At 52.9% G+C, this 13,066-nt stretch overlaps 1 protein-coding gene across 1 annotated transcript in view; it reads right to left on the bottom strand.

Annotated features, from left to right (window-relative positions):
* The window catches only part of FLT4 (fms-related tyrosine kinase 4), a 22,730-nt gene extending 13,759 nt beyond the window's left edge, over positions 1 to 8,971 (bottom strand). Inside the window, exons 1-8 of the mRNA XM_009995076.1 lie at positions 8,867 to 8,971; positions 8,095 to 8,257; positions 7,199 to 7,316; positions 6,443 to 6,594; positions 5,540 to 5,702; positions 3,598 to 3,742; positions 983 to 1,091; positions 4 to 40 (exon numbers count right to left, since the gene is read on the bottom strand). Coding sequence (XP_009993378.1) covers positions 4 to 40; positions 983 to 1,091; positions 3,598 to 3,742; positions 5,540 to 5,702; positions 6,443 to 6,594; positions 7,199 to 7,316; positions 8,095 to 8,257; positions 8,867 to 8,971 — 992 coding nt within the window. The remainder of the gene's footprint in view (positions 1 to 3; positions 41 to 982; positions 1,092 to 3,597; positions 3,743 to 5,539; positions 5,703 to 6,442; positions 6,595 to 7,198; positions 7,317 to 8,094; positions 8,258 to 8,866) is intronic.
* Between the last annotated feature and the right edge of the window lie 4,095 nt (positions 8,972 to 13,066).

Raw genomic sequence — 13,066 nt, 5'->3', positions numbered from 1 at the left:
TCCGAGGGCTGGGATTCAATCTTAAACCCGTCTGGAATGGCTTTCAGGAAGGAAATGAACATGTGAATGAGTTTTTGTGGCTGAGCTGCCAGACACAATGAGATTGCCTCCTTGGGCTCAGCTCTCTGAGAGCCCCCCTGTCCTCAGCCAGGGTGAAGGAAACCAATCTAGACAGAACTGTGACATGCAAACTGCTGGCAACCAACAGCTTAAACCCAGCGAGCACTAAGGGATGTGCTAAGTACCAGGGTCAAATTAAGATAGGGTGACAAGTGAAACAAGGCAGCGAGGTCTGAATTAGGCTGTTACTGCTCTCCTGCTGCAGCATTCTGGATTGCACATGTAGCTGCTTTTACACACGTGGGCAGTTACACTACCAGGCTGGACACCTGCACAGGTAGGGCATTACTGGAGCCTAACCAAGGAAGGTATTAATCTGCCTCCACAAAACCTGGTGGCTCTGTCAGAGCAACGGTGCTACCTGTGAGGCCCATGAGCCCAGGCTTCTGGGGTCTGTCCTGAGAGGCACAAAGATACAAGCCTCTGCTGTGCCCTTGCTGGGCTCCCTCTCTCCAGCAGACAGGGACAGACTCCCACCGGCACGGGCTACCCCACCAAAATCCCGCAGGGACCCTGCCAGGGGTCTCGGGCCAGCAGGACCCTGCCTGCAAGCAGCTTGGGCAGTGCCACTAGAGGATGCTCTTGGACCAAGCACATCCCCAGTCCAGGGAGCTGCCTGGGGCTTAGCCAGCAGGAAGTCCCCAGCCCAACACCTGCCAGGGCTGCTCCAGGACCTAGGCACAGGCAGGTCTTCCTGCACTATCTGCTGCCAGGGCTCCAGGCCGATCTCTGGGATAGCTCTGCTTTCCTGCTGGCTTCCCCATCACTGTTTTAAGGTGCTAACTGTGCATGTCAGGACCCAGCAGGATTTCAAGCAGAGAGCTGGGCTGGTGCAGGTGAAGGGGACATCTGCAGTACTTACTTGTCACATAGAAGTAGATCAGCCGCTCGTCTCGACCCACTTTGTTAGAGGCAATACACTTGTACATGGCTGAGATGTTGGCCTCCTGGATGGCCAGTTTGCTCACTGTCTGATGGGGGAAGAGAGCATAAGGAGGAGTTAGGAAGAGGAAGATGGAAGAGAAGTAGGATCATTGTTGCTCTCTGGCAGACAGCAAAGCACACAGCAAGCCTGGCCCCAGGTGGCAGCTGTACCTGGAAAAGGGTTATGCAAAAATAGCCCTTTATTCAGTAGCTCTTTGTGCATTTCAAGCCTCACCTCCTGGCTCTAGTAACAGCATCATGGTTTTTACTCCTCATCTCAGCTCTTTTTTACGGAGTCCAGCCAGCATAAATGGCTCTCCATGGGAGCAACTTCTTGCTAAGCCCCTCGGGTCATGATGGGGACAAGCCTCTGCTCAGCAAGGGGGACATGAACACAATGCAGGGCTGGGGGGATGGCTAAGGTCCTGCAAAGCTTTACAACAGTGGCGAGAAAGGGAAAGGACACTAAGGCTTTGATTCCCTGAGCCCCCTGCAGGTGACTACTTAGTGCCCCGGAGTTCAGTGTTTACAGATATCTACAGACCTGCGAGGAAGCCAAACCTGTAAAAGCATCCCAGCTCCTTCCACTTCAGGAAGAGCTGCCAGCTTCTCCCTTTACATTCCAAGTGTACATAGACGTGGTCCTACAAGCTCCCTCCTCCTTCCTTCCAGCAGGATCTGGCTAAGATTGGGCAAATAGCCAGGCTGGTGTCCTGGGAGCACAGACCCAGGAGATGTAGCCTCCAAATAAGCCAGGAAAGGCAGCTGGGGAGTAAGGTTCCTCCTCCTCCGTGCTCACACTGCACACATGTGAGCTGCCAAATGTGTTACAAGCACTCCCCTTAGAGGAGATCTGTAGTTGGAAGCATAGGTTTTTCCTCCCTCCCAGGCTAAACGACAAGTTAATCACATACAAAAATCCCTCTAATGAGACAATGTTTAAAATGGAAAAAAAAATCCTGTTTCTACAAGGAAACTCCTTTGCCTTGACTATTCATCCCACAGACTTTGGGAAGCATTTCCGTTCTAAGTGGTGATGTATTAGCTTGTGCTAATGAGGAGGAACAGTCATTCATTCAGTGAGTACTCAATACAGCTGAAGTGACCCTGTTGCTGGCACTTTTGTGTGTTGCCTTTCCTGTTTCTTGGGGATTTTCCTTCTAATTTGCTCAGTTAGGTTGCAGTTGGGGTTTCTGGATTGGACACCATCCTGCTGTCTGCAGTGCACGGCTGTGCACACCCCGTGGCTCATCTTTGCTGTTCTGGACAGAATGAAAACCAGAGTAGAATGGTAAGAGAAGACAGGGAAAAAGGAGAAGAGGAAAAGACAGTAGATTTGAGGATACAATATTTCATTCCAAGTGAGAGAATTCTCTTCTCCCAGAGCTCTTGCACTTCCCTGGACTGCACAACCTAAGTTGGACCTCCAGGACAGTTACCACCAAAAAGATGGAACAAGAAGGACACAGCTGAGGAATAGGAGGAAGAAAATAAGGAAAAAAAAAAGGAAAGATCAAAAGGGACTAAGATGCGAGTCACATCTGGAGGGGGAGCTCTCCCACAGGAACTCCCACCACCCCTGCTCTCCTTCCCAGGGGACAGCAACCCCTGCCCTCTCCCTTCGGCTGCTCTGGGAGGAGCAGCATCTGCCCCTGCCACTCTTTTGGCGGAGTGACGAACTCCCGGCCGGGCCAGGGGACGGGAAGTGCCTTTGGAGGTGTGTAGGAAAACAGGAAGTGACTTTCGGAAATGGGGGCCCATTTGTTTGTTCTGCATCCCCCTGCGAGCGGCTGGTGCCCGACACCAGCGGGACAGGAACCCCGTCACGGCGCAGACCCCACGCTCCTGCCCACCAGAGAGACAGGGAGAAACAGGCAGCAAAAGCAGTGTCAGGTCACTTTGCAACGAGGGAGAAACATTCCCTTCCAGAGAGGAAATGCTGTGATGGAGAAGCGGGCTCTCTGGGGCACACGTGCTCTCGCTCACAAACAGGCAGCAGATGGACACCAGCATCTCTGTACCACCCTCACCCCAGAGGGTTGGAGACAGCTGGATGAAATGTCCACTACACACACAGACCTTCCTGAGGCCAGAGGTTTTCTGGTCAACTGGTGACTCCTGCTCTCCCTTCCCAGCTGCCCAGGCTGCTCTGTGGGGTTTGGGTCTGCCAGAACAGCACAAGCAGGAGTGCTCAGGAATGGTGACAGAAGCAGCATCAGCACGTCCCCCATGCCCTCCCTAGCTGGGTGCCCTGTGTTCAACAGCAGCTGTTGTAAACCCTCCTGCACAGTCAGTCCCAGCAGGAGCCTCCCTGGACACAGGGCAATTTCTCAAAGATGACAGCTCTCCCTCGCCCTGGGGCTGCCTGGTACTGCAAAGCCCAGAGCTGGGAGCAGCTGCTGATGGTTTACTTTAGAAGCAGAGGTGTGAAGCCCTCCCCAAATCCCTCTCTGCCCAGCTCGTTTCCAGGCCACTTTTGCTGGCTGATCTCAAAAGACACCTCCAAGGGTGCCTGTCTCCAGCTCCAGGCTGGGCTTGGGGCTATAGCCTCACCTTGTTCCGCCCCTCCACAAACTCCACCCAGGTATCAATGCTCTCGATGGGGTTCACTGCATCCAGCTGTGACACATCTTTCCAGTCCTTGCACTCAGGCATCCGGTCCCGCTGATGCCGCCTTGCTGCCCGGTGCCTGCTGTTGCTAATCCGGCAGCCAGGAGAAAGAGGAGAGTGATGGAGAGAGAGGATCATTCGGGAAGAAGGCAACAAAAAGTAGCTTTGTCTGAGAATTGACACCCCTGTCCTTTGGCTGCAAGATTTCCCGTGTCTCACACACAGTTCTAGTGTGCTTTGTAAGGGTGCCCTGCAATCACTACTGAGACAAACATTATCTGTGGATGTGGAAACTGAGGCAGGGAATGGACATTGCTGTCCCAGGCAGTGTCTTCACACCCAGGCCTGTGGTTTCATCTTTCCATGCTAGGGGTGGAGAAAGGCAGGAGTGAAATCTATTTATGGATGCCTGGGGAAGTTTTTTATGCCACCTTGCTCTGCAACTAGACCTTAAATCTCTGCTGGGACTGTGAGTCAGGGATGTCACAGTCTGGTTGGGTGCTGACCTGAAGAGCAGAGTGTGCACCATCCAAGGGTGCATCTGCTGCCCCAATTCAATAAAAATCAGAGGGGAACTGAGGAGAGCAGCCTGTCTTCTTCCCCCACATAAGATCATCCCAAGTCCAGATGCTGCTGCTGTCTCACAGGGGCATGGTAGCTGACTCTGGGGCTAGGGCAGGCAAGAGGGTAGAAGAGCCCTAATCTGTCAGGGACCCAGGATGCTGCAGACAGCAGGTTGCTTCTGAAATGCAGGTTGGGCAGAGAGATGCCCAAAATCCAGGTCAGGCAGAGCTGAGCACCCAGGAGCAGTGGCAAAGGTGCATGCTGGCAGTGCAAGGCAGAGTTCTCGGCAAGGCGAGCACATCAGCGAGCTGTGTAAACAACAGGAAGCTAGAAAGAAGCCTCCTGCATCCTCTGCAGCTATGCTAGGCAGAAATATGGTGGCCTTGGGAGACAGTGCTCATAATTTACAGGCCCCTCTGCTTCCTGACAGGGCCACAGTGCACTCACATGCGAGGGAGAGCTCTCCAGCGTCCCTGGCTCGGCACAGCCTGCACAGGGCTGTGGGACCTGGCTTCCTCCAGGCTCCCTGATGTCCTCTGCCCTGACTGCTCTGGCTACAACTCCCCAGCAACCCTTTTCCTTCTTCCCAAGAGGCTGCTGCTAAAAAAATGCCACTGCAGCCCTGCCTGGTGCTGCCCCAGCTTCCCAGGGCACAGGCACCCTTCCTGCCTACCTATTAGTGCTGCCAGCACAAACACCCTCCTGGCAAACCATCCCAGCAGCTGGCAGAGATCTAGTGCTTCCCCTGGATTCAGCAACTCTTCCCTGCAGGCAGCAGCTCTGCTCCCTGCCTATGAGCACTTTTCCCTTCCACCATTTCCCAGCAGAAAAGGAAGGACTGAAAAACCACAGGGGCCTTAGGGCAGGAATGGGGTGAGCCCCAGCTGCTGTCCCAGGGTCTCACCAAGGGGTTGTGACAATTTCTCCTACAATCTCCCTCAGTTTCTCCATTAGCACAGTGGTCAATGGTTTTATTGCAGGTGCTGTGTGGTCTGCCCAGGCCATGGACATTCCCTGCTGGATGCAGATGGCCAAGGACACTGCGTAAGCTGTGGAAGCCCTTGGTGTCTGGGACCAGCCAGGCTGGGCAGAACTCCCACATGGAGCAAAAGTGTCTCTGGTGGGCTCCAATCTGCCTCCCCACAGGAAGAGTGGGTGTATGGTGCTCCAAGCTACCAGTCTGTGCTGTCCTTCTCTTGCCATGTCATAGCTGGGAGACCAAAAGCGAGGTGGGGTTGGGACACAGCCAGGGTCAGAAGGAGCCCATAACATGACACTGGTGGCTCGGTAAGACATGGATGTTGGGAGAAAAGACACTTACAGGCTGCGTCGAGAGAACATCCGACAGGGTGTCCACGGCCTCCACTGCCACTGGATCACCTCTGGTGCTGGGATGCCATAGACTGTGCAGGTGAGGGCCTGGGGGCTCCTCTGGGAGTAGATGCTTGGGGAGGAGGCTTCCTTCTCATGGATGCGTGGAGGAACTGCAAGGATCAGAGTGACACCATGAGTGGCCGTGGGCTCAGCTGCTGCATCCCCAGGCCAGGCATAGCCCTCCCCAGGCCTTTCTATAGAGACACTGGGCACTAAAGCACTGTGGCCCTCAGGGCAGCTCCTAGGGAGCTCAGGCCTGGAGCTAGAGCAGGTTATGCTTAGATTCAAACGACATAATTTCTCCTTCTTCTGCCGAGTGTGACTGCCTGGATGCTGCAGGGCTCAAGGCACTGTCTGTCAGCCCCCAGCACAGGGCTGCAGAGCCTGCTGGAGATGAATATCCAAGCAGCAGCGCCCTTCCAGCACTTCTTGTGCTGGCATCTGGTTCCTGTGTGACAGGGACCAGATTTTACTGAAGGAAAGCCTCCTAGAGCTTCCTTCCCAGAGGAACAGCTCCAGCTTCAGGCTTCCTGTATGTTGCAGTTGCCCTGCCCTTAAGTCCACATCAGTTAGGGTCACCCTCAGCAACATCTCCAACTGCAGCTGGAAAACAGCCCCTGAGCAAGGACATATCCTGCCCAGAGTGACGGAACTAGCAATAAAACTGTGCCAAATCACCCAGGCCACAAGGAACCAGCCTCATTGTAATCAGAGCTTCACTCAGCACTGGGGAGGAGGAGATGATGTAGGTACCAGCTGCTTGAGGACAGGAATGGGGACTCGGTCTCAGCAGCCCAAAGGATGGGCCCATGGGCTCAGTGCTGCCCCCCAGCCCTGCCCCCTCCCTTACCGTTGACTATTAACTGGAGGCTGATGTGCTTCTCCAGCCCCGCCAGCCTGTTCCGCAGAACCAGCGTGTAGGTCCCGGCGTGCTGCTCCGACACATCCTTGATCTGCATTGAAGATTGAGATTGCTTGGGAATTAGCTTCCCGTCCTTGTACCTGCAGGGAGGCAGAGAGAAAATGCAGCCATGGGGAGGAAGTGTCCCACTGGTAGCTGGGCAGGGGTTTGCTGGTCTCCTCTAGAACACAGCTAGGGTGCCCCTTGTTAGTGCTGAGGACCCTTCTGGAGAGACCTCTGGGCTTTCCCTGGACTTGAGTGAGAAGTCTGCACATTGTCTCATATGTGTGTGGAGTGAGGGATGTTTTCGCTGTTCCCTGAGCAGTGTGCAAAGCTCCCAGACAGCTCTGTCAGGAGTGCAACACAATATGGTGCACAGCCTGGCCCAATGGCCTGCTCCTCTGAGATCCCCACTGCAGGGGGTTAAGAGGGGCAGCTCCTACGGGAGCTCCACTTGGCCCCTCCAGACAGTGCAGAGCTGTCAAGCCAGGTCAGGACCTTTGCTGCTTCTCCACCAGACCTCACCCCCTCCCAACCCAAGCTGAGACCCAGGGAAGGTGGGAGAAAAGACCCCCATAGGTAGAAAAAAAAGACATTTGGGACAATCCTGGACACAGAGGGACCTAGCAAAGAGGCTAGGCTAGGCTTCCCTATTTGGCAGAGGAAAGGAGGAGAAGGTAGCTCAGGCTAAGAAAGGTGCGTTACCACTGGAAGTCTGGTGGGGGGTAAGCCACAACTTTCACCGGCAGCTTCACAACTTCATCGCCTGCAGTGGCTTCTATCACTGGGCCCTTCCTCCACTCCACGTTGATGAAGGGCTTTTCTGTAAGAAAAAAGGTGAGCATGGAGGAGATGAGAGCACAAATGGACAGGCTGTCACCAGGCTCTGCTGCTCTCCACAGGGTCATACAGCAAGGACCAAGGATAGGTGGGGTTTTGTGGCAAGTGCAGCTGAAAACGACTACTTCTCTGAAATGATGAAGTAAAAATAACCAAACCCCACTACTGTCCCATCTGCCCATACAACTCCCAGCCCCTCTTCAATATCTCTGTTTCCAGCAGGGTCCCCTTCCTGGGGCAGAAGGGAGTGAGTGCCAGGCAGGCCAGCACAGCATTGCAACTCTGGCAGCTGAAGAGCTGCTTCTGCCTTGCCCCTGGGAGCCGTGGGGGCTACAGGGAGGCTGCACTGCCCCCTGATCTGCTGCCAGGAGACACCTACCCAGTGCTGACAGAGCCTTGTGCACCCACAGCTGGGTGCCTTGCAGGCCATCTGTGCCACAGCAGCACTGCATCTGCTGCAGGACCATGAGACCTCTGTGTCCTGACATCCCTCTGGCTTTTAGGCCAATTTAGTGTTTGCATCTCTCTCTATTGTCATCTTGGCACCTCACTGAGTGTGATCGTGCACCCAGTGTGGTGGTGGGGCACAGAAGGGCTGAGAGACTAGAGGAAGAATGGGTCTGACTAAAGCAGAGTGGGATGGAGGTGCAGGAGCCCCTCTGCTGAGCTTTGGACCAAGTGCTGCCCTAGCAGTCTGAGGACTGCTCTGCTTGCAGCTTGGCTCTGGCTGGGGCTCTGCCAGGGAGCAGAAGGTGCCGTACCATGCACGATGACATCGGTGCTCTCCTCTAGCATCTGGGCCCCGTTGCTGGCAGTGCACGTGTACCTGCCCAGGTCCTGCTGGCTGACGTTGTGGAGGGTCAGGATGCTGGAGAGCTCTGTCTGTGTCTGCAGGGACTGGCGCTCGGACTCTATCACTGCCCGCTGGGTTTGTGGGAAAGGACAGAGAGAAGGGGATGAAAGTCATCAACGGGCTGGGTAGGTGGGCTCCTCACATCTGTGCTTCTTGCTGCCCAGTGCTCACCTCTCCCCAGACAGGCAACTGACTGCTGTCCTCAGGGAGAGAAGCTCCCCTGAGGCTGTGTCAGAGGTTTGCACGTTTTGCTCTGATCTGCAGCCCAGTAACCAGGCTGGGAGCCCTACAGGTTACAACGAGGTGAACACACATCAGGGAAGGGATCCCCTAACAGGCTCTTGGTAACCTGGGTTGTGGGGATAGAAAAACTCCTTTGAAGCCAAGGATGTTTGCTCTGGATTTGTACTAGTGAAACTGAAGCCAGTGTTTGCTCAGGAGAGCCCCAGAGCAGTAACACCTTGGTAAGGAGAGTGGTTTCTGCCAGGAAAAGGGGTCTTCCCTCTGCCTTCTGTTACAGGAGAGAAAAATGGGAAAGCACTCTGATGAAGATGTCCAGGGCACAGCATGGTTAGGATCATGGTTAGAGCCCTGCCAGGGATGTGAAGGGAACAATGAAGGGACAAGAGGGGACAACTCAGAGGGAAGTGGTTCAGTGGATGAAGAGCTGCTCTGTTTGCAGGTACCTGTTTGCCAGGGTAAGTCCACTCGAAGTGCACACCAGAGTTGAACTCGGCCCACACTGTGCAGTTCAAGACCAGCTTCTCTCCCACGAGCAGCTCCATGGCTTTCTTGGGGTACAGCTGGATGTCATACAGCTCGATCCCTGATGTAGAAGAGTCACCAAAAACACATTTCTGATCCATTAACTCTTTGATTCAGACTATGCAGTTACAGGAGGCTTGGGTATGACCTCCTGCTGCTTGGTGTGTCTGTGTCTGGCACACAGCAGAAGAGATCTAAGCATCATGCAGCCTATGTGGCTAGAGTGGACCTTAACAACCCCACGAGCCACACTACTGGGCTTCAGAGTCATCGAAACTGCCCCCCCCCTGCACCTTCCCAAATATTCACCTGCTATATGGATGATGAAGAAATTGGATTTGAAGACCTTCTGGTCAATGACAGTCTCACACTGGACAAACAAGGAGTCCCTGATCAAGTGTGTGGGTACCTGTATCCCCTTCTTGTTGTCCCAGAAAGTGGTTTTCCCATCAGGCTGGATGTTGGAAGCTTGCTGTAAAAAAGAAAATAATCAATATTTTGCAAACTGAAATAAGAAGGTAACAACAACATTCCTAGCCCACCCTTTCCAGGCTTCACACTGGCTAACGCATCCCTTTTGTGGGAAGAAATGATGCAGCATCATGCTGTGCTGGCCTCCTGTCCCCTCCCCTCCAGGGTTTGTCATCTAGGAATCACAGCCTCCCTTGCACACTGAGGACTGGAGCAGCCATATCCTGCACCATGAGCCTCCCCATTTGCAGAGTGGGCCAGAGACTTCCAGGAATGGAAACTCAGAGTGATAGCTAAGGAAACTGATGCTGATGTCCCAAACATCAGCCCCTCCGGGATGAGTGCTGACCTTGGGTAGTGTCCTGCCCGGCCAAGGGAAAGGCCCCTGGCCCCCAGGGTGTCCCTGGAGGCCTTTGTACAATAGTAACACTCATCCTGGAAGGATGTATTTGCATTGTAAAAAAAAAAAAAAGGCAAAAAAAGGCACAAGCAAACTGATAACAGAGTTGTTTTTAGCCATCAGCCCTAGTGCTGCAGCCTCCTCCCTTGTAAGGATGGTGACCACCTACAGGGTTTGTAGATCACAGACACCAAAGCAAAGAAGGGGTAGTGTGGGGAAATAGACTTAAAACAAAGTCCTGTTTTGTTTCATAGAGGTCTAGGGAAGAGAAGAAAGGTAGGCCGGAAACCCGTGGGGTCTGCCCAAGGGAACTGGACAGCACAGCTTCAACCAGCAAATAAAACGAGGAAGCCAGTGGCTTGTACTTTCCATGGAAAATGTATCCCATGCGTTTTCCATTCCTGGCAGTGCCTGTTCCACTTCCGCTCAGGCAATTACAAATACACAACAAATGCAATATATCTCAGCCCAGAGTCTCCCACTGGCTGAGCTCTCACCGAGACCAGGGTGATGTTAAGGTCTGGGATGGACACAAGGCATGGTATCCAAGTGTGCTCCTTCTTGCTGATGAGGAGGGTCTCTGGCTTGTTGATAAATGGCTGTTCAAAATCTGAAGAAGAGATATAAGAACAACTAAACAGAGGCAAGCAAGGAACTGGGAAGAGGGACAAATGAGAAGAAAAGGAGGCTTTCTGGCTGTCTTTAATTCAGCATGAGCTTGCCAGAGGGAATGATGCGGAGCTGGACAGACCCATCTGCAACCTGTGACAGTCAGAGGAGACACCTGGAGCTGGGGAACACCGAGGGAGCAGCTGAGGTGGGCGCCTCTGTGCCAAACACGGCACCAGTGGAGCAGCACTTGTGTGACGTTTGGGTGGTGCTGGAAATGACCTCCCCTTTCCTGGCTCCCTCAAGGTCTCTGCCTGGGTTTGACCCTTTGTGAAACTGGTGGGTCTCATCCTGGGCTCAGTGCCTGCCCAGCTGGGGGCTGTGCGTGGCCCCACAGCAAGGGCTGTGCCTCCCTGGTGCAGCAGCGCAACCTTCCAGGGCGAGGAAGTGATCTGCATGGGAATGGCATGCAGATGTCATCCTGCAGCCATCCCGCCCAGCAGATAAACAGATGAGCTGAGCTTTCCAAGGCTGCTACCCCACTGTCTCCCAGCTGCTGCAGGCACAAATATTGACAGGATGAGCAAAACCACCTAAATTTAATCGGTGAAGTGACTTCTCAAGGCCAGGGGTGTTACCCTGAACTCCCTGCAGAGCTGGCACCAAGCAGCAATGTCTGCAGAAGGGGCTGCCCCATCCTGCTCCATCCATGGCCTGTGTCAAATAAGAAAAGCCCAAGTGTGGCTCTATGGTGGATGGGAGTTGATGGCAGCATATAAAGATGATGTGTCATAGCCCTGACCCATTGTGTCAGACACAGAGCACAATGACCAACCCAGTCCCAAAGAGCTGGCAAGGTCACAGGGCAGCACGGACCCCATTCCTGATTCTTTCTGAGACACAGTGGAAAGAGCTGCTGAAACCAAGATGCAAAAAGTCCTTGTACCCCAAGCCACGGCTGGCCAGAATGTGGGAAGGGGAAGGTTTGTCTTGCAGTGCCTCATTCCAGCTGCTGCTGAGGCACCTCTTAACCTGTCTGCTTGGCAGAGCTTTTGATTAGACATGTTTTTTACTCTTTGGACTCTCCGAAATAGGGCATAGAAGCAGCAGCCACCCAGGCTGACTAAATGGGATGAAAACAAAATTGGAAGAGATAATGAATTGTAAGGTTGTTTAGTGTCCTCTGGCAGTGCCCAGCTGACAGATAATTTCTTCTGTAGCATCAACCCCTGCCTGCCCATTTCCACAGGGGTACATGCCTTACAAGATGCTCTGAATGGAGCCTGGTCCCAACTGTCTCCAATGCCTGGTGTTGGCAGCATCTTCCCTCTGTAAGAGTCATGTCTCCAGAAACCTCCATCTAGCATGTGGACATGATTGGCTTTACTCGTGGAAATTGTCCCTAGGTGAAGGGGGCTCCATAAGGAGCTGGAAGGTCCCCATCTGGGAGATGTGGGGCTGCCCCAGGGATCTGCAAGGCTGCCCCAGGGATCTGCTAGGGGAGATTTTATGGCTTCTGGTATGCTGGAATCAGACCCAGCAGCTGTAAAAGTTATTCTTTAGTCATCTGGATTGCAGCTAAACCATTGATTTCAAGAGACTTTAGCATAAGGATGTCTGTTTGTCCATCTGGAGGCCCTTTCTCTCTGCTACCCAACCCCTAAAGCTGCCTAAAATGACAAGTAAAAGATGAATTTGGTAACGATCCACCTTTGAGCATCCTGCTGTTCAAACTGCATTGGGCCCAACCCAGTCCAACCCAGTGTTCCCACTGTTAGATGCATAAGGAAATTCCTTTAATTTTGGATCTACAAAGCTCTTGCCTCAGTGATAGTCATGCTGCAAAGTCCTACTGTGGGTGAAGCACTTTTTTCTACAGCTAAGGTGAAACAAGCCATGCACCGGAAACCTGCTGGTCAGCTCTTACAAAAATACAGATTGCCCAGAGAATTCTTATCTTTATTTCCTGGACAGGATTGCTGTCTTCTGAAATCAGATTTGTTTCTGAGTGTGAACATGTTCCTCATTCCTCTCCCAAGCCCTGGGCATATGAGAGGGAGGAGGTGCACAACTGCCAGAGGTGAGAGACTACAAGGTCCCCTCCAAGCTCTAATGGCAGCCAAAAATGTAACTGATTTACTGGGCTGGTCTTGCTGCCAATGAGGTTGTGTTTCATGCACTAATTCTCCTCTCTGACTGCACCAATATATATTTTCTATAAGGCTGTCTTAATGGGTCGGACGGGAATAATTTAGCATCTTCTTCATTAATATATGCTAAGCCTTATGAGATGGGGGCTGTACATATCCTATTCCACCCTGATGAGGCATTCTGTATGTTTACAGTGCTATCTGTAGCTGTAATAAAATACACACCTAACCAGGCACATAGAAAATGAGAATTAAGCACTGAGAGTTCATTTGGGAACTGAGCTGCAGGTAAAATACAGAATAACCCATTTTTCCAGCCAAGCACAGATATTTTGTTCCAGGCAATTCCACCAAGCTCTTAACATGAGAAATGAGGTTGATGGATAAACCTGTGGTCTGATCAGGCTGTCTCCAAACTTCCCTGACACTTACATCAGCCCTTCCTAGCTCTCCAGGGACAGCTTCACATTGCAGCCCAGTTCAGC

Source organism: Chaetura pelagica, unplaced genomic scaffold (genome assembly GCF_000747805.2).
Source record: "Chaetura pelagica isolate M959 unplaced genomic scaffold, ChaPel_1.0 scaffold420, whole genome shotgun sequence".
Lineage (NCBI taxonomy): Eukaryota > Metazoa > Chordata > Aves > Apodiformes > Apodidae > Chaetura > Chaetura pelagica.
The sequence above is the reverse complement of the archived record's forward strand: the minus strand, read 5'-3'. Positions and strand labels throughout refer to the sequence as shown.